The 20,741-nt window shown below is 36.4% G+C and overlaps 1 protein-coding gene across 5 annotated transcripts in view; it reads left to right on the top strand.

Annotated features, from left to right (window-relative positions):
* The window catches only part of SUPT3H (SPT3 homolog, SAGA and STAGA complex component), a 277,832-nt gene that overhangs the window by 182,300 nt on the left and 74,791 nt on the right, over positions 1 to 20,741 (top strand). For all 5 annotated transcript variants that reach the window (XM_084513420.1, XM_084513421.1, XM_084513419.1 and 2 more), the window contains 3 exons: positions 3,373 to 3,459; positions 4,632 to 4,722; positions 6,306 to 6,442. In XM_084513420.1, coding sequence (XP_084369546.1) covers positions 3,373 to 3,459; positions 4,632 to 4,722; positions 6,306 to 6,442 — 315 coding nt within the window. The remainder of the gene's footprint in view (positions 1 to 3,372; positions 3,460 to 4,631; positions 4,723 to 6,305; positions 6,443 to 20,741) is intronic.

The following is a 20,741-nucleotide window of genomic DNA, read 5'->3' as shown; positions in this document are numbered from 1 at the left end:
GCAGTAGACCTACTGCTCTTGAAGGAGGAGCCCGCAGTGCTTCCACTGCAGCCACAAGCCAAAGACCTATGGACATCAAGGTCGTATAGCTGAAAATTGCTTTCCTGTGATGCTGAATGCTCAAGTGCTCTGAGGTGGATCATTTCTTTGGTGCAGCTTCCTCAAGTCCCCCTTCATCACATAACACAGCCGCGGTAATGACTCAATGAGGCCTTCAGCTCCGGAAATTAAGGAATCGGGGCTTATTGCATATTAATGGCAACTCCGGGACAGTCAAATAAGACAGTTTGTTATAATACTAATTATAGCCAAGCACTCATGTTGTGGTTTGAATGAGTCAATTATGTGTGTGTTAAAACTATAAATACATCTTCCCCCCAACCTAGACTGTGTGGTACGTAATTTTTTTTTAATTGCCTGGATACATATTTACCTGAGCGTATCCTGGTTTCCCAGATAAATATGTGTACCAATGCAGAACTCATTATGGTCTGTTTGGATAAATAATCCATATTTTATAACTGTACAGGAAGTAATTATTTTCCTATTTTGCTTTCTTTAAGCCAAAGAAATTAAATGCTGTGGGTTCATTACTTAAAATAAAATAGATGCAAAAGTCAAGGTAATGTGAGAATAAAGTTTTCATTGTTTTGGTAGAAACTGAGAATATTATTCCAGATTTTGATCTTGTGTTTAGCCCAGAATAACTCCATTAAAATAAACAGTGTTATTCAGGATTTACTTAGATGCAAATGGGACGTGAATTTGGCCTCCTATCCTTAATCCCCCTTACTTCACTGGGAATTCCTGCCAGTAGCTTGCACACGATCTTTGCTTTAAATGACATTGTCAAGTATTTATCATTTGGAAAAATAAGGTATTTCAGCTGCATGGAGAAATTAACTGTTACGAATTATATAACAAGAAAATTAATGTCTTGTAATATGGTCGTATATAGAATTATAGAACTGCAGAATGGTTTGGGTTGGAAGGGACCTTGAAGGCCATCCAGTCCCAACCCCTGCCATGGCAGAGACACCTCCCACCAGCCCAGGCTGCCCCCAGCCCCATCCAGCCTGGCCTTGGGCATTGCCAGGGATGGGGCACCCACAGCTCCTTGAGGCAGCCGTGACGGGAACTCACCACCCTCCTTCCTTATATCCAATCTAAACCTCCCCTCTTTCAGTTTAAACCATTAGTTTAAAGCCCCATGCATTAGGAAAGTAGAACATACTTTGATGGTGGCTATTTCTGCCATTGTTTTATCTGATATTGGGAAGAGTTGTGTTGTGTTATCACTATGCCAAGGTCAGTTTTTATAATTCTTTTAAGCTTAGTGGAACCAAAGTCAGCCTTGGCATAAATCCGTTAACTGCAATAGATTTACACCAGAGAAGAATATTGTCTCATTCTTGGAAAATTTATTTTTATCCAACTCTTTATATTTTATTTTAGAAATATAAGTAGCCTGTGTACCCTCAAACTAATCAGAATAAGAAACAGTTTTGCATATGCCAAAAAATAGAACTATCATTTTTCACATTCTTACATTTTTCAAGTGAGTTTCAAGTAAGATTATATTACTGTGACTTCTGAATTCCTGAAATCTCTCTGGTCTTTGTGACTGCAAGGGCCAACAGTGTTTCAAGGGGAAAATCTGAAACTCTTCCTGCAGTATGTTTTGTGTTGTGCATACTAGATACAGTTCACATTTTCTATGCATACGATTAGTGTGGAAAAAAAATTAATGTAGTCCAGTATTATGATTTATGGACTGAATCTTTTGCCCACTGAACACTTGCCAAAAACAAAATCTTTCCCCCCCTCTCCTCCTTTTGGATATTAGAAACAGCTACTGTTTTTGTTGATCTTTTTAACTTCTGAATAGGCCTATTTCAAGCCATAGCAGCATGGGAGCTCAGATTAATAATATACTTATTCAGCCAGTGATACTGAGTGAAACCATTGCTAGTGTGAGTACGAGGGGTAGGATTTCTTTAAATTATTTTCAGGTGCATTCATGCATTTCTGAAAGAAGACTATAGAGATATTTGAAAATAAATGAATTTTCTGTTTACTGATCATGTTACAGGTGTGTATGAGTTTTAATATCAAGAATTTAAGATGTCTCTTTTTGATAGCTTTTGTACTGGGATCACAAGTCCATCCATCAGATGGTTAACAGGGACAAGAGCAAAGAAATGACCAATTCCAACCTTTTGCACAATGTTTTTAAACCTAGAGGAAAAGGTGAATTCCATGGTGTGAGGCATCCTTTCTAGCGCACCTACTCTACGGCACCATCCTGAGTTAGCACCAAAGGATAGGGAAGGAGCAAATCCCATTGACTTCTCTTCCAGTTTGGGTTTGACCTCCTTAGCCCAGCACTTTGATAAGCATCAGCTTGTGCAAGTTTGGTTTCTAGTCTTGGATTGCGCTGATGTGATATGTTTGTGTGTAAGCGAGCCCACCTTCCTCTAAGTCACCAGCCCTGTACCTACTGAAAGCTGAGTCCAAGGCTGATGTGTTCAGTCCCTTCCAAATGGATTTTTGCCCTTTATACCACAATTTGAGCAGTTTGGGGCCTTGAGAATCATTGCCATTCTGACCGTCACGATAGAGGTGAGGACAGTTCTTTGCTTCACACTCGTTTTGCTGCCACTCATAAAATTTGGGGGCATTCATTGTTCAATCCCATTTTAAATTTACCTTTTTCATATCTGAATGGCTGGATCTGCTCAATAGGTGTTTTTTCAATTATTTTAATAGAGTCAGTGGTTCCTATCAATTCATTTGCTTTCTCTCAAATGAAATAAGAGTATGCCTAAAAACGTCTTCATGTGGGTATGGTTTGTACTAATGATAAGTCAAATGAGATAGAGTTTCTTTCCAAAAATACTTAGGTAAGCTGTTTAAAATTAGTATTTGTTATTCTAAAAAATTGTGAGAGGGATCAGCCATCCTTCAACAGTTGCAGATAAAGTGCTATGGCAAGAATTTGGCATTTTTACATTGCCTGAGAGAATTATATGTTCATTTTCTGGGCTAATGTGGTTCAAGGAAATAAAAAAAAAAAAAAAAGTAATGCAGTGCTTTTCAAAAGTGATCATTTTAAATATAAACAAAAAAAGCTTTTGCTTGAGATTTGTCAAAAGTCTTTCAGTCTTTTCGTAAAATTGCTATTCCGTTTCCCACTAACAAGAGCAGAGTGAGTGACACCTTTGAGAGTCCCAGCTTGTGTTTAAGTGCATAGCTTTATTTTGCTATGTACAGCCATGCAAAAATATTATCTGAACTTATTTTAAAAACCTAGTGATTTTTTTTTTTTTTTTAACACAGAAACAGCCATCCTAATTTATTTGTTTATTTTAGTTACAGCAAGCAGCCGAAGTTTCTCAGCTGAGAGGAGCTCGAGTCATCTCTGCTGAAGATCTCCTGTTCCTAATGCGCAAAGATAAGGTATATGTCTTATATATATATAAGACAGCATTTTCTTATTTGACATAGTAAGCTCCTTATCTTGTTTTAAAGTGTTTGCTTAACCTACATGAAAGGAATCCATGCTCATGAATAGCTTCATTAAAAAGTACAGCTGTACTGCAACTGTATTTTGTTCTACATAGTATAATAATTGCATAATAAGTTAATTAATTCTCATTTTTTTCCAGTAACTTCAATTGCAAGTAGATTTTTTTCACTAGCATTTGGAGTGGGTAATATACATTAGAACTCAAAACAATTTCTTAATAACAGTATAAAGATTGATCCTTATCTTTTATATTCCTTTTATGTCTATAAAAAACAATTACTCTAATTTCCTCCTATTTATGCAGAGTGCAGATGCAGGTGTCATGTTTGACAGTGTAATCGTTACATTTTCTTTGTCTACATTGTCAGTAAATCCTGTCGTGCTTTTTCTCTTAAATATTCTTCCTGCATCTCACTAAAATCTCCAAATTTAGGTATGGCATGCTTTCTGTGTGAAATATGTAGAATAATTTAAAAGTAGTAATTTTCTATAAGAACATTAAAGTCATTTTTTTTCTTCAAATTTCAGAATCATTCAAATACTCTTAAAAACTAGCTGTTTTTATCAACATTATTCCTTCTTCCTCTGTCTCCTTGCCTTGTCCTCCCACTCCCTTTCTTCCCCACTTTTGTTTTTCTTTCCTTGTTTAATCGGTGAAACCAAATGACCAAAAACATATCCAAATAAATAAAACCCTAGAACATGAAAAACAGTTGTCATTACTTTATCTGACACAACCAGTAAGGGTATATTGGAAATAGTGGGTAATATGGACATCAAAGTTCATGGAAGTATGCATTTGTAGGTTTGAATTTCCAAACAAAGCAAATATTTTGGAGTGCCCTAATGAAGCCTCAGTTTCAGCTTTCTGAAAGTGAAACTCATTGCTTTCTCACAGCTGGCAAACAAGGTACCAAGGAGCTCAAATAAACGCCTTGTTGTACTTGCTATATATGGATTTTCTGCAGAATTAGGAATTATGAACATTATAAAAATATATTTACTGAGTATCATATAATATATTTGCATATTTGTGTTATAAGTTTAATCTAAATTAAAAATAAATCTTTATGATACAAACTAATATTTTTTTTTCTCATAGAAAAAGCTTAGAAGACTACTGAAGTACATGTTTTTTCGAGACTACAAATCTAAAATTGTCAAAGGCATAGAAGAAGATGACATCATTGAAGGTAGAAAAACTACTTAATTTGGGAGTGGGCTGATACTTTATAAATGCCCATTTGCATTACTTCAAAGTTCAGTTTTTCCATCTAGTATCCAAATTATAAGCAACACTGCTTAATGTTTTAACTCTGTTGAAGTTAAGAAACTGGTGCTGATTAAAGGGCTAATTGATTTCAGCATGTGTAATTTAAATGTGTCAGCTACTGTGTGCAAGGGGGAGCTGCAATTGAATGGACATTTGTTAAATAATTACCAAAAACTTTTGTCATGTTTTACACAATATACCATAACCTGAAGTCATTTAATACAAAAGGACCTGGCCTTGGTTCTGGTATTGTTAAACATCTTATACTTCAAATCTGTCATTTAAAGACTGGGAAACACTTTTTTTTTTCCATTCCATGATGAAGTCATAGTTTTATAACCAATGCATTTAAAGGCAAAGCTCTTTGAATTAAGAAACGTATTAATTGGTATCATTGCATTTGCTGGTATAAATTTATGCCACTGAAGCGAAGTTCTATTGATTTATATTAATAGAAGCATTCAAAGTTAAAATTTATCATAGGAAATCTAAATCTTACCATATTTTTATTACAGTGTCCAGCTATATCCATACAACACTTTTGTATTTAACTTATTTCCTTTCTCAGAGCCTTTTATTTTTTTTTCTCCTTACAATGAATTCCTTGTGTTTAGTTCCTGTGAGCATCCACGTTGATGTTAGGCAAACATTGTACTTCTTACTTTAACTTGGTCAATGTGTAGATAAGTTTGTCAACTCATTTGAGATTTAATTTGCCATTTTATTTTCACAAAACATGGAAGTATATTGTTTTATGGAAGCAATCTGGCAGTATAGCTTCCTACCTGACAGCTTTCTTTGTAATGCTAAAGTTCGTGTCACCAGTTAAAACAAATAAACAATTTTCCTAAATCATTTAGATGCTCATGAAATGCTTCTAAACACATTTCATCTGGGAATTAAAGATTGCAATTTCTAGCAGGCTTTGGCAACTGAAGTCATCAATTTTATCATGTGAATCTAGTGTCTTTATAGCTGTTACCTTGTTTAGAACAACAGAGATCAATCACCTTGCCCAGGGTTCTCTAGGCTTTACTGTTGAGCAATGGTCCATCATCTGTGGAGCCGTATCTTAATGCTTGTGTTATGATTTGCTTTAGGTTGTAGGTAATTAGTGTATTTTGGTGTTGTGTGTGCTTATGAGAAATCATGTTTCCTCCATACGTTACATTATACGAGTTTTTATGCAACCAAAGAATAGTGGTTTCTTCTGCAGCACTGTGGGTTCTTCAGTGCAAAATAACAATACATGAGCTAGGTTTTTCTAGATCACTAAAAACATTAGGTTGTACTAGGAAACATTGAAGAGGAGTTTTTACTACAGTGCTCCTGGACTACAGCAGTGACTTCATCTTGGTCAGGTAGCACAGGGTATATGGGGAGGACAGTAAAAACAGGCCTTTTCTGTATAGTGCATCTAATTCTAAAAAATGTCCCTTCCAGGGGACATTTTGCAGTAGCCAAATAACTTAGGTTTGTTGTTCTTTGTTTATCTTTGTTCAGACAAATTCAACAGCAACAACACAAACAAACGGCAGAAGCTTGCTCAAGACTTTCTCAACTCCATTGACCAGACAGGAGAGCTCTTAGCCATGTTTGAAGATGATGAGATTGATGATGTTAAGCAAGAGCGGATGGAGGTAATTCTTTTGTTTTACTGATATCCATCTCCAGCAGAGAAAACTGTGAAATAGTTCATACATCATGCTGGTCTGATGTCTTTTTTGTGCTGCATATTGTATCATTGTTATGTTTTTTCCTTTTGCCCAGATGGTCTAAAGGAATCCTATTTCCATATTTTTCCTATTCCTTCAAATGTTTCCTGATATCTAAGCACACATGCTGAGAAGGAAGATTATGAAAGGGTAGTTATGGATCTTTCTGTCTGTCATGTATTTGTATTTCCTTTCTGCAGAAATCAGATTCCATTTAAAAACATTTCACATGTATCTTTCACAATTTCTTCTATTTTTCATTCTTTCTCTCATTAGAAAATTATGCCTAAATAGAAGTTGAAGATTCTTGTCATATAACACAGTTTTTGGAAAAAAAAGAACAAAAATGTGTTTCTGTGCAAACACACTTCAGTAAATGCTCTTCTCTCCCTCTCACTTTCAAGTCCTATTTTCTGATATATGTACATATGAAAAATTATGTCTACATTACAGAATGCAGTACCATATCACTCTTAAAAAGCTAGCTGGGATCAAGAAGCAATATAACTGTGTTAGCATGGAAATCTGCAATAATGGTTTTGGTACCAGTTTTGCTTGGTTTCACTGAAATTTATCTATACTGTCAAAAGGCACTGTGTCATAGGAAGTTGCTGCATGGACCTTGTGATCCCTATTTAAAGAGCATCTTCTTGAACGTCGCTTACTCTGAAGTATTAGAAAGATCCAAAGCCTGTACCTAGACTAATTAATAAGTCGGCCAGGATCAGTTCTCTGGCCCTGAAGGCAGGTGACATTGGCTGGCTTGGGTTCCTATGGTTCAATTTTCTTTCCACACAGAACAGGCTGGCCCTGTCCACAGTGAATATGGAGAATGCTTCATAGCCCCTGTTCTCGCGCAGTTCCTAATAACGGCTTGTGTGGGCAACTTGTTGTCGAGGGCAAAACGGTGCAGAATGTCTGCTTACAATTACACACTAGTGCTTGAGCCAATTTCCATAGTTTTTAGTCAGAGGTGTAGGATGCATGGCTGCTGGAAACTTCCTGTTTTTAGAGTGCTTTTTATGCTCTTTCAGTACTAGAAGTTGGGTACTTTTCTGTGATGAGGTGGCTGATGCATTCCGTAATATTTGTCTATTTAATATTTGCCTATTTAGGCCACATTTCACCGTAAGGATTCATGGAAAATTCTGAGTAAGAAATAACCTGATTTTTATCCTGCTCTTTCTGGGACTTACCCAGTCATGTTTTCCTTTCCTTCTCCCCATTACGCTTACTCAAAATCTAATCAAAAACGCATTCTATCTTAGCATTTGGTCTAGGAACAAGTCTCGTTTGTCCGCAGCTGAGAATCAGTGTTGTAGGGCAGTTGTTCCCAACCACTGTTTGTGTTTTGGAAACTGATTCTTTGCTTTGCTTTGCTTTCATACATATTTATTTGTGCAAAATGTTATGTTTTGCATAAATGCAGGCACATCTTTGAGCTCATATGCACAAAAATACATAACAGCACCATTTTGAATGAGTTTGTTATGTGCTTAACTTTCTGTTATTCTTTACATTCTCTTCTGTCATTCCAGTGTTGTGTTTTTTTGTTTTCTTTTGTTGTAAGTTTAAAAAACTACACAAGTAACTAGAAATATGAACTTCCCTGTCCCAGACAAGGACATATCTCACTTTCTCACTTTCTGTTTGTCAAAGAATGCATTGCTGTAATAAAATACTTCTCTTTCATCTGATTACACATCTTGTTTTTCTTCACGTGAGTATTATTCATGAACTGTAGGGTATCTATATTTAAAAGTAATTCTTCTCTTTATTCTTTTACTTTATTACATTTTGTGAACTCTTGATCTGTTTCCATGTTAAAAAAAAAAAATCAAGATCTACTTATTTTAGAATAGATCCATAAATTATATACACGTATGAAGTCAGTACTGTGGATTTTCTTTCTTATTAATTTTTCAGTGACAAAACATGAAACATTGCTTGAGACATGCTACTCCAAAAGTTTAATATATTTTTGGCTTTGTTTTGTTTTGGATTTTGTTGTCACTTTGAGGTGGGTAGAAAGGAATCAAATATAGTGGGAAATGTGATCCAGTCCTAAAGGAAGAGTTGTTAGTGGATGGGCTAATCTAGTGTATCCTACTTTCTTTGTGCAGTAGATTATGTTTAATCCATGGTAAGTTTTGGAGGAAATCCAATAGACACTTTAAAAATTCTAACAACGTTCTTTAAGGAATTAGTATACTTAAATCATGAGCTGTGATCTAAAGGCAATGTTCCTTTTAGGTATCAATTACCTCAGAAATGTGTGGTTATCTTGGTTTGGACAACTGCAAATGATTTCAGTTCCACTTTGCCTTGGGCCAAAATCATGCTAAGTTGTCCAGAGCAGATGATAAACATATATTTCTGATGGGCTAAACAGGATATGATTGTTTAGCAGTATGGTTTCAGTTATGATACAAAAAGCAAATATTGTTTATACTTATTTCTTTTAAAACATTTTATAAAATTAGACCTAAAACTTCATGGGAGTGCTTGCAGTTTTGTGAGGTCCATTCCCTCTCTGTACCATGGAGGAGTAAGCGAAGCTCCGAGCCACTTTCAAACATTAAAAAGGAGAATGTGAAATTCTACAGTTTTGACTGAAAAACACCCACTGTCATATTACAAGGAAAGGACATTCTTCTAGGATTACTGATGCACTTTTGCACTTAATGATGCATCCTGTGGCTTTAATTTGAAGTGAAGGAACTATTTCTGAAACAGTAATAATAGCAATATACAAAGGAACGACAATTAGTCTTAAAATACAAAGCAGACATTAAGAACAAAACCCACATTCTTTGCCATAATGCATGATTATATTGTCAATATATTGTGATCAGATGACTCATTAGAAAAACATCAATAATAGCAATGAATAGTAATAAATCAGCCAGCTGTACTGGCAAAACCAAACCAAAATAAAAGCTTGTAATGGCAGCACAGTCTCACTTCATAACAGCAAGTAGTTTGCCCTCCTAAGACAGCAGTCAAACCAGTGATATGCTGCTCCTCCAAGTAAGAAAAGTTGTAGATGAAATAAAATATTCTGGTCCATACACGTAGTTGAACTGAACACATGAAGGAGATCACAGAAGCTGTCTTCATAACAGGTGACCATCTCCTGAGAATAAAGCACATAATGGTGATCTACCTAACATCCCTTTATTATTGTACAGATTAGTGTCTCCTTCTTCACTTTGGAATATCCAGGGTTGCTAGTGCTCAGGGATTTAATTTCCATTCTTTTGCCTTTGATGGCTGAATCTACAAAAATAAAACATTCCATGTGGATTGCAATTCTGCTTTCCTCTGTGTCATAAAAATCAATTCAAGAGAACTGGAATTCCTGTGGGATATGGCTGAATCAGAGTAATGGGAAGGTGTATGTTTATTTAAGACTGTTACATTTTTCCTTTTTGTGCAGTTTAGGTAGAGATGCAGGTTTGGGTTTCTGTGTCCTTAATGTTGCTACTCTGAATCTCTCAGGTGACCTGTCCGTACTAAAATGAGCTGCAGCTTTGGCTGTGATTTCTTGAATGGTAACTCCAGTTCTGCTAATTTTTTGTATGAGAGCCTTTATCAAATTTACCATGCCTTATTATTAAAATCAAGCAGAGGTGTTTTAAAACTTCTTTCATCTTAATGGCAAAGCTGACTTCTAACTCAGACTGTAAATGTCCATTTTTTATCATCTGTTTTATGGTGCCAATACCTACCCCACTAAGAAAAAAAAAATCCCATCAGAAATCTGAACTGCCATACAAAGGAATGCTTAGAGCATCATACTGTGAATGCTCTATTTCAGTTTTGTTCCCCTAGGACTAAAAGAAACACCATTCATCTGTCACTCTGACTGCTAGTTTAGGGATATATTTCCAGCACTCAGATGTTATATGGCAATAATTCAGTTGCAGTAGCTACCATAATGCTTTCATAGTACATTGCAAGTTTGAATAAACAGTGCAGGGAAAGTAACTTCACTAGAAGATTACAATACCTTGAAAGCAAGCTAGATGACAGCAAAAGGTAAAACTAAGCTACATCCCTATCCAAAGAGATTGGCAGAAGCTTTTGATTCTTTAATGTATGTTGACCTATGAATGATGTGTTAGATATTTAAAAATTCCAGCTACAGATTACTGTTCTTGGAAGTTCATTGTGGATGTGATTTTTCCAGTACTGCTCAGTAGTATGCTTCTGTTGGTGGGAATTTGTACAAAGTTCACAGAAACGGAATGGGCTATGTGCAAAACACAATACATTGCAATAAAGTGTAGATGTGTAGTAAAGAGTAGTTATCCTTCATTCACATGAAATTAAATTGCTCCATTTGAATTTAACCTGTGTTCAGACATGATACATTTGTGCCTATACAAGGCAGTGAAATGCAACTAAATGCACCTTGGATATAATACTCTGGAAGTATTATATGTGGAACTCAGGAATAATACTCTGGAAGTCTAGTCATAGAAATCGGCATTTATTTGCATCTGTAGTAGTAAATTAGACAGTAACCAAGAAGATTCCTTCCTACTGATGATCATCTACATTAAAAGTTTGAAGAAGTCACACTTTGACCTGGACTGAGTAGCAGTGTCCCAAATAATTCCTGGGTATAGTCTGGGAGTTAGCCTGGGCCAGATCTTGCCATGGCATAGTTTTGATGTGGCCGCTCTCTTCGGAAGGTTTGGAGAGCGGGAGCAGGGACACGTGGATGCTCCATTGCTAACCTTGGAGCTAGGGTATGGACCTGACATTTTTTAGTTGAGAAAGCTAAACCTTAGTGGTATAATCAAAAAACAAACAAACGGAAGCCTATGAGTGCTTATGTTCAGGGAGGATCCAAAAGATGGTGTTGAACGACTCAGATTCATTGTGCTAATTTAGAAAAGATGTACAAAGAAAATAAGCAGGAAGTGATTTAGAAAGAGCTTTGAGGCCTTTTCTAGTACTACTGTGCTCATTTCACTGACAAAAATTATGCCAGTGTAAGTGCTGTGTGGGGTCATTACTCTTTAGGGAGTATCTGTTCATGCAGGGTGTATCAATAACAAACTGGAATTTGATTTAAAGCCCATATGGAAAGCTTAGTGCTGTAGTACAGACAACACATACTTAATAGAAACTGCATGCGAGAAGACAAACTAAGAAGTTTTATGTTACGAAGCATGAGGGCATTGTTTCTCAGAGCACATCTTTCTTGATATATATTTTTTTTAATGATAAACTTATTTTTCTGTTTCTCCAGAAAGGATTATTTTTAACTTTCGTACTGTTTTCAGATTATTCTTGATATAAGCTATCTTTTGGAACAGAATCTTGCCATTTAGTTGAGGGGGTGACTTTCATCTCATGATACAGTGCTTATATCTAGTAATTTATTAAGTTTTTAGAATCACAGGTTATAAGCACTCAGCCTCCTTAGATTTTAACATCTACATCTACAAGAGTAGGATAGCATACAGCTACAAATGAAATTTCTTAAATTTGTTTTGGATGTTTGCATATAAATTTTCTCATCTTCCACTGCAGTTCCTGGAGACACAGTCAGTACTGGATAGTGGGGTCTGGAGAGCTATTCAGCTGATCAGATGTTTGTATGTTTATTACAGTGAGCTCTTGAGACTCCTTGGGACATATTTATCTTGCAAGGCATTTATGAGTGACCATTCTGTTTCTATCCTGACCAGATTTAGGGAGCGAAGGCTGAAGGACAAGAAGTATTAGAAGTGGAGAAGGCTTAAGTTTTGGAAGACTGGTGTGAAGTATGCCTATGAATTATGTATGGTTGCTCAGGTTCATACGAGAATCGGGATTTAAACTCTGATGCATTTTTGTGTTGTCTTTAAAAATATTCTTACAGATCTGTCTGTAAGACTGATAAGGAATAAGTTTCTTTGTTCCTTACCCAACATTGTCGAAAATGAGCTAAGGGATACCAGTGATGTGACACAGTAGGAGAAACCATACCATTAAAAGCCTTATGTCTTACAATACCTCTTATATAGACTAAATAGTTGCAGCCTTAAATGTAAAGTAGTAAGCCAGTATCATTCTCACCCATGTGTCCAGGATAAAAAAGAAGAGATTGTTTTGAATTTGAAAAGGAGCTTGTGATGTACTCAGGTAGGAGTGGGAGAGTTCCTGCCTAGGTTCCTGAGACACTGTAAGAAAAAGCCAGGATTCTCCTTCTTTAACCTGCTTTGACAGCTCTGTGCTTCACTACCACAAGCTGGGCTGAATTTCACTTAGCTGTATGTGTCTAAAAGCTTAAACATTTTAGGTATTTAGGCCTGTTTTTGTACTCAAAAATGAGAGAGAAACAATCCATGGGGAGGTTCATTTCTCAGTTAAGAGAGAAAATTGCTTTAGGTTTATTTGTTTTTGTTCAAAAACATTTAAGTCACATTTACATGGATTTCATCAGATGTTAGGAAAAGTTCTTCTGTTGCCTTCAGGGTGGTTCTTTCTGGAGAAAAAAGTTCTGTGTATGCAGCCTGATCTTGGTGATATGAAAAAAAAAAAAGAGTGTGACAATGATCTCTAGTAGTCTGCTAGGTCAGCACCAGCTCCCTGTCTACTGTCTCCTTCTTTTGGTATAGATAGATGGAAAGACTAAAAAGAGCACAGATGGAACATCAATCAATACAAATCCCTTTATTCTCATATTTTTCAATGTGGCAAAACAGACCCTACCAAAGTTAGGAATCCAAATATAGAGGAAATTAATTTCTCCATATCAGTCCAGTGTTCCCAGATGAGTGCAAAGATGCTAAAACTAGCAGTGTCTCAAATGTAAATTAGCTGTCTGGGCATCAAAGTGTTTGTGACCATTATCCAGTGTAAAAATAAGCCTGCTGCTATTAATGGTTTCTGTGATTACACACTGCTTGGGAATGTTTGGGATACTGGGAAAACACTATTTCTCTTGGGTAATGGCTGAATTGGTTAAAAGTAAACAGAAAATAAACAGAAACCATTTTTCATTATTATCTATGTGTCTGCTAATATGATGTCATTCTCGTCAGAATTGGGAAAAGCCATCAAATGGGAAAAGTTACTTGCTATAGCCAATAATACCGACAGACTTCTTACACTGGTACAAATTACTGGGATTATTAGGGTTTTCTGACATTGGGGTTGATTGCTATGGTTACGTGAAGTGTGCTATTTGTTTGGGTCCTGGTAAAATTTTGTTGGTTTTAGAGCATTTTAGTGAGTGTTGCTCATACTGCAAATTTAGGCAGTTTTGCTGGGAGGACAAGGTGTTCTTTGCTTTTCTGTCTTTTAGTTCTTTGAATATTTTTTTGCCACTGTTTGCTTTTTCTTAGGAAGAGGAAGGTTCTGGGCTGTTGTATTTTGTATTTTTGACACCCAAATGACTGTGTTTTAACTTAAGTTTTGGAAAGAAACTTTATATATATATTATTTATATCTATAATTAAATGTAGACACACATACATTTAAACACTATTTCCACAGAGCATTTGATTAGGAGCCAAATGTAAGACTAAAGAAACATTCTCCAAGTGTATTTTAATACTATGTTTATTTGTGATCTTGTGTTTAACGGGTTTGTTGCTTAGATATACTAGTCACCATATATTGGTACTTACAACACAGTTACTGTTTATGTAAACTTCGGAGAATTGGGAACAAGGACTGATGTTGAAGTCTGACAAAGGTGCCATTGGCAGTAGGGTACTGAAATTGCTGTCATGATTTAAAGCAATTAAACAAATCCGTGTTGATAATGATTAGTATTTCTGAGGTTCATAGAACCTCAAAAGAATGGTTGAGGCTGGAGGGCACCCCGTGTGCTCTCCAAGGAGCAGCCCCTGGCCCCTCTTGGGGCAGCCTGTGCCAGGGCTCCGGCACCCCTGGGCCCAGCAGTGCTGCCTGAGGGGCAGGGGGAGCCGCTGGGGCTCCAGGCTGGGCCCGGGACCTCTGGGCCTGGCCCTGGGCACTGCTGAGCAGAGCCCGGCTCCGGCCTCTCCACACCTCCCTGCAGGTACTGACGGCCATGGGGGAGCTCCCCCGGAGCCTCCTCTGCTCCAGGCCCAGCAGCCCCAGCTCTTGCAGCCTCTCCTCACAGCACGGGGTCTCTGGGCCCTTAATCATCTTGGTGGCCCTACGTTGGATTCTTTTCAGTTGTGGTCCTGAGTTTTGGACTGCTGGCCAGTGTCCAGACACTTGTTTGACCAAGCTTCATTGTGTGCTCCCAGGTTTCTGTCTCCTTCCCTTTAAGGATTTGTATTGCAAAAAGCCTTCTGTGGAAAGGAATAAGCTCTTTCCACAACTGAAGACAGTAGAGGAAGCATGCCTGTGGGATTTTAATGGAGTTCTATTTCAACTGCTACAGAAGAGGGAGAGCTCTGAGCGCCATCCTGGATTTAACAGCTAGGTGACAACATTCACAAGCCAATGTCAGAGAAAGGTTCTTTTTCTGACTCATCCACAGGAGGCTGAGGTATGCCTCTTGACCTAAGGTAGTGCCAACTGTGATTTCATTTATCTGCTATTTCTGGACATTACAGATACAGTAGAGAGAAGGTCCTTTTTTCCTGTCCTCATTCTATGTCATTGCTAAGGGAATGACAATGCCTTTCCCAGTATCAAACTCCAGCCAGGAACTGAATCCTACTTTTAATCATGCTCATGGGTCAGCCTTGCCAATACCTTCTTCAGAATTACTAAGGATCTCTGTCTGTTAAATTGGCATTTACCCTCTGCTAGCGGAATGGGCAAGCTATGTGTCATAACAGCCTCTGCATCCACAGGCTGTAGAATACAGACAAGATAGAGGAGCATTGAAAGGCATTTTCAGGCTGCATTTCAGCAAAATGTAGCTGAAATGAGCTCAGAACTACTGAATTGCACAAGTGAAATGGGAAAAAAGCTGTTGAAGGCTATTGAATACAAAGGCGCTGCATTTGGCTAAAGAAGTGCTTAAGCCACAGATCACCAGCTACTTTTGTGACTATTCAGGGAAAGAATTATTATAAGCATTATTGTAAGAATTATTATAACTTCTAGTTATACTATTTCCTAAACCTCCATGGCTAGCTACTGTTGGAGCCTGGGCTAAATGGAGATGTGCATCTAGAATCTGTGTCCAGTGTTGTGCTCCCAAGTACTAGAAGGACTGTGACAAACTGAAGCAAGTTTGGCAGAAGGTCACAAAGAAGTTTTGGGTACTGGAGCACCTGACAGATGACAAAAGGATGACAAAATTCAGCCTGAAGATGAGAAGGCTAAAGGGAAATTTTATTACTGGTGATAATACGATGTAAAGGACTGAATCTTAGATTCATTTAGATTAGAAAAGACTTTTAAGATCATTTTTTAAGGCCAAGCATCAACCCGACCCTACCAAGTCCACCACTAAACCATGTCCCTAAGCATTAGGTCCACATATCTCTTAAATACTTCAAGGCATGTCAACTCTACCACTTCTCTGGTCAGAGAAATGAGGAACTTGGAGACTTGCAGAATATCTCCAACTAAGAAATATTTCAAATGTGGGTGGTCATGAGCCACTTGATCTAACTGGACCTGTTTTGAGCAGCGAGTTGAACTGGAGATCTCTGGAAAGGTCCCGTGGTTTTTCCAGTGTAAATTATTCTGCCATTCTATGATTCTATTATGAAGTTTCCCATTTAAGATATTAAAGTGGCAGGTGGAGTAGAAATATAAGAGCTTTTATAAAACATATAAATGATAAACCATCTCAGATTTCTAAAAACTGTTTAAAAATCTAGGTAGCATATAATTGGACTTTCCAGCTTCTGCACTTTCTGTAATCTGTAACTGCTGGTATTTCCTGGAATAGACTTTTTATGTATACAAGGAACAGGGTTTTCTGTCTTTCATTTTGTCTCAGTCTTGTGGTTTATTTTATCTATAATGTTGCTTGCTGTATTCTTCCGTAAGAATATGATCTGGCTGCTGTGCAAAATTGCATTCAGTGATAGCTTCACACATGTGTAGCGGCTATGGAATAAGAAGCAGTAAGATTTAAGCATTTTAAGTGTCTGTTGAAATGGTAGAGTAATGTAATTAAGCTCAACATGTTGCAAAATGTGAGACTCATACTTACACAATCCACTAAAAACAGACCCACAACATTCCCAGCAGCACAGCAGAGGTAATAACCTGGCATAGTTTGTTAACTCTGCGGAAGAAAGCATAATGCCGTTAGTATGAGTCGCTTGTATCTTTTGCCCCCCAAGCTTAAAATTGTATTTCCTTGCCTTGCCTTTCTTTCTTTTTGCTCTACTATCTTTGATTGAAATTGAAGATACCTAGACAGTTAAACACTTCCACAAATTGAATCACAAGAGTTTATTTTAATTTGGGTATTCAGAAAAACGGGAACAGTTCTCTTTTTCAGGTAGCTACCTTACATAAATTCCTCATGGAGTTGAACATGCAGAGTTTAATCTTTTAATACTCTTCAGGTTAGCATTTGACCCTTTTAATAGCCTGGGGCTTACATTTAGTTAACTTTAAAGTGGCAAGAATTAGGCCATGCCGCCCCTTTGGATTGGTGAAGTACATCCAAAACGAGACCTATATTTTCAGGGAGGACAAGACCACAATATTGTCACTGGAAAAAATCTTGATTTTGCATAGCAAATAAATTTGAGAAATGGATTTATGTGAATTCAGTAAAATCTTTATCAGGTGGGGAGCCACAGGTTTTATTTTTGAGTGAAAAAGCATTCTCATTTGAACTTGTGGGTTTATGGCTTAAGAGGTAGCTCTTTTTGCTTTTGTATACAGGTAGCATCAGGCTTTTAGTATTTCCTTGGCATTTGTCTCACATATACTGTACTTGAGACTTCAGTTGATTTTCTTTCAGTGTTCTAAAAGAAACTTCATTAACAGCAATGGCAAGAAAACAGCATGAATTGGTAAAATCAAATACACATTAAGATGCATAGACTTTATTCTCAAGTAATAAGCATTTTTTTCCAGACCGTTCTTTTGAGTGACATGCAGAAAGGGCAAAGACAGGGACTCCTTGGTGGCAGTGTTAAGCGCTATAGAAGCTTTGGCTATGGAACTTAGGAAGCAATCATTAAATTTGGTTTTCCATTTGATCAAACGAAAGAAGGATGGGTAGTCTTTGTCAGGGGGCTGGATTTTATTTCCCAAGGCTAACAGCCATTTCCACGACTTTGTCAGACCTACTAGGAATTTTTTGTACCATTGTCAGATGGTATTATTTAAAATCAGTTCATCCACTTGTGTGGGATTCATATCCTATATCATACAGTGACTCTGACAAGAAGATGCTTTTACTAGGAGTATTATTCAAAGCACTGTTGATTTTCTCAGGCTGCAGACATCTGCAGAAAAAGCTTGTAGAACATACGGCATCTGGTATCGAGTCCTAGCTCCTTACAAACACCATATCAAACAGCTTAGAAACGGAACACATACTCTACATCCGCTTGGAAATATTTTTTTTGTGTTTACTTTAGATGTATTAGCTGTCAGCTCATATCATCAGCTAATTATTTTATATCTGAAAATTGTAATAGCATCTTCAGATGTCCTGAACTCAAGCAGATCTCCAGCTACTAATTACACCCTTCTTCAAATGGGAGTTAACTCTTGATATGCCTCAGGGCTGGAGATCTAAATTCTAGTTCCAGTATTTGAAGAAATATGTAAGTGAGATGATTGCTAACCTTGTTACCCTATGTTATATTTTAAAGAAAGAGACAAAACTGCTGTTGAGACATTGACATCTTTGATGAATATGAGATGTAACTTGAAAAATGTCAGAAAAAAAATCAGAAATCCTAAGGAATCTGAGCAGCCACCACTGAAGAGTAAATTTTGTCCCACAGTGTATATAATGGCATGAGAAGCTACAGCAACTCCTAGGAGCACAGTTGAGTAATTGATGCCAAACAGTGGTAGTTAACGGTGCTCTACTTCAAGCACATTTAACACTGAATAGACTTAAACCTTCAAAGCTACACTTCAAAATCTCTTTATTAAAAGTCTTTTTCTTTACATCCCAGCTAGATTTTGTTGTTGGCTAAAATATTTTGAAATTAAGGTGATTTTCCATTATTCTGTGACTAGGGTTACGTGATTTATTTATTTATTATTGTTGTCTCTGTAGATTTTTGAATCATCCTCCACAAAAGAAAAACCTTAAGCCTTCCATTTCAGTCAGTCTAAACCTATAACAAAATCGATACAAAAGGAGATAAAATCTTAGAAATGTGAACAAGTTTCAACATTTCCAAAAATAAGTTATTTTCATGTTGAATTTAAATTTACATAACTATATATGTCCAGAAATAAGAATACCAGCTTGAACTATAGCATATATTCAAAATATTTATACCTGATTTTGAACAGGAATCTGAGCTGTGGCTTCCTTTTCAGAAGATTGTCCTGGTAGTAGTATTCTGGGCTATCTGTTGCTAAGCTCTTGATTTCAGACCTTTCTATCATTTAAAATAATTTGACTAACCACAGAATAAAAGTAGAATCCAAATAATAATAATTCTATGTATTTTTAAATGTTTTGTATTTTCTTCTTTTGTAAATGTCTGATAGTTTGGCATGTAGAATTGGTCTGTGGTAATGTTCTTGGAAAGCATAGTTTTGATTGCAGCCAATTTTAAGAATATGTGCAGGGAAGAGTCTCTTGTTATATTATTTTCTGTAACAGGCTGCCTGGCTGAATAAGTACTATGTGCGTAGTTATTACTAATGCAGCACTGCATTTTGCACTGTAAATGAAGAAGATTGATAGTCAAATTCCCCAAACTAGACCTTTTTGTTTATGTCTTATGGTGTGAAAACTCTATATCCCTTTTTAATTACTGATGTGAAATAAACAGTAGTTTCTGTTTTATGATGGGACTCAGAGGAGCTGTGCTGATTTAGAAGAACGGAAGATCTTAGCACTTGGTTTAATAGTGCATAACTGAATTTGCAAATCAGATATATTTGAATGAATTATTTTGAAGTGGTTTTAAAATGACATATTTCTAAAACATACAGTTACAACAAAGAATGATGTTGGTTTTAATTATTATTATATTTTTATGTAAGCGATTTAGAATACTTCAAAATATTTTCTAGTTATTAATCTCTCTAAAAATGAGGAAAGATAAGTGTTTTCTTAAAAGAAATGTTGTAAAATACTGGTAGTAATTCATAAAATTGTATATCAAATTTCATCATCATTTATAATTGCAATACGCTGGTAAATATGATTTTTGTGGATATATACAGCTAGTATAAAATTAGATTTACACCTCTAAAAGAAAGTTCAGTAGCCATGTATTTAGACAGTGCATCTAAATTCTTTTGGAGCTAAAACACCACCCAGCATCCTTCTATCTAACATGGTTATCACGATGTGTAAAAGTGGAGGTCTGGGGTACTCCGTTCATACAGCACAGTATATGAATTAGAGCTGAGGTCTGGTTGAGTATTTCAGCAGTCATTGATGTACAGCATTCAGATACACTCTGAGCAATATAAAGATCTGTCTTCAATGAATTATGTCCTGTTGCAAATGAAAGGAGTTTTAAAATAATTGCATGTGCAAAATACCAAACCACAGAAGAGTGCTGTAGGGTTTAGCTAAGATAGTGTTAACATTAACATCAATATTTGTAAGATTCTGATTCTCAAGGGCTGTTTCTCTGGAAAGCTGCATAAATTCATTATCAAGTTAAACCATCAGTATAAGAACTGCCTTTGTCTTGGAAATATAAGTAAAGACTTGTCAGTAGAATATGAAGATTCTTTACCACTCTACAAGTGAATGGAATGTGCAACAAAGGCTGTAAAAGTCTGAAATTTCAGCTGAGCATATTACTTTTGTGGAGTAGCCTATACTAAAAAACTTTAAAACGTTTCACAAAAAATGTTTCTTCTAATGTGTTGTTTTAAATTCTATATTAGTTAAGCAAATATTTAAATATTATATTAGCTTTTCTGCATACTTGACATGAATATAATTCTGCCTTCCTGCCAAGTATGTCAAAACCCAAATTCACTTTCATTTGCCAGGGTAAATGTTTATTTTGTTTTCCCACATAATGTGCTCTTTAAAGTGTCACCAGCGTAGCAAATCTGATTGCTTTTTAATAGAGACACGGTGTTTTTTTTTTTGTTGTTTTCATTAGGAAACAGGGTAAACTATCAGTAAAGCTTATGGTAATGA

This window comes from Aythya ferina (genome assembly GCF_964211825.1).
Source record: "Aythya ferina genome assembly, chromosome: 3".
NCBI classification, from domain to species: Eukaryota; Metazoa; Chordata; class Aves; order Anseriformes; family Anatidae; genus Aythya; species Aythya ferina.
This window is presented reverse-complemented; position numbering and strand designations above follow the sequence as displayed.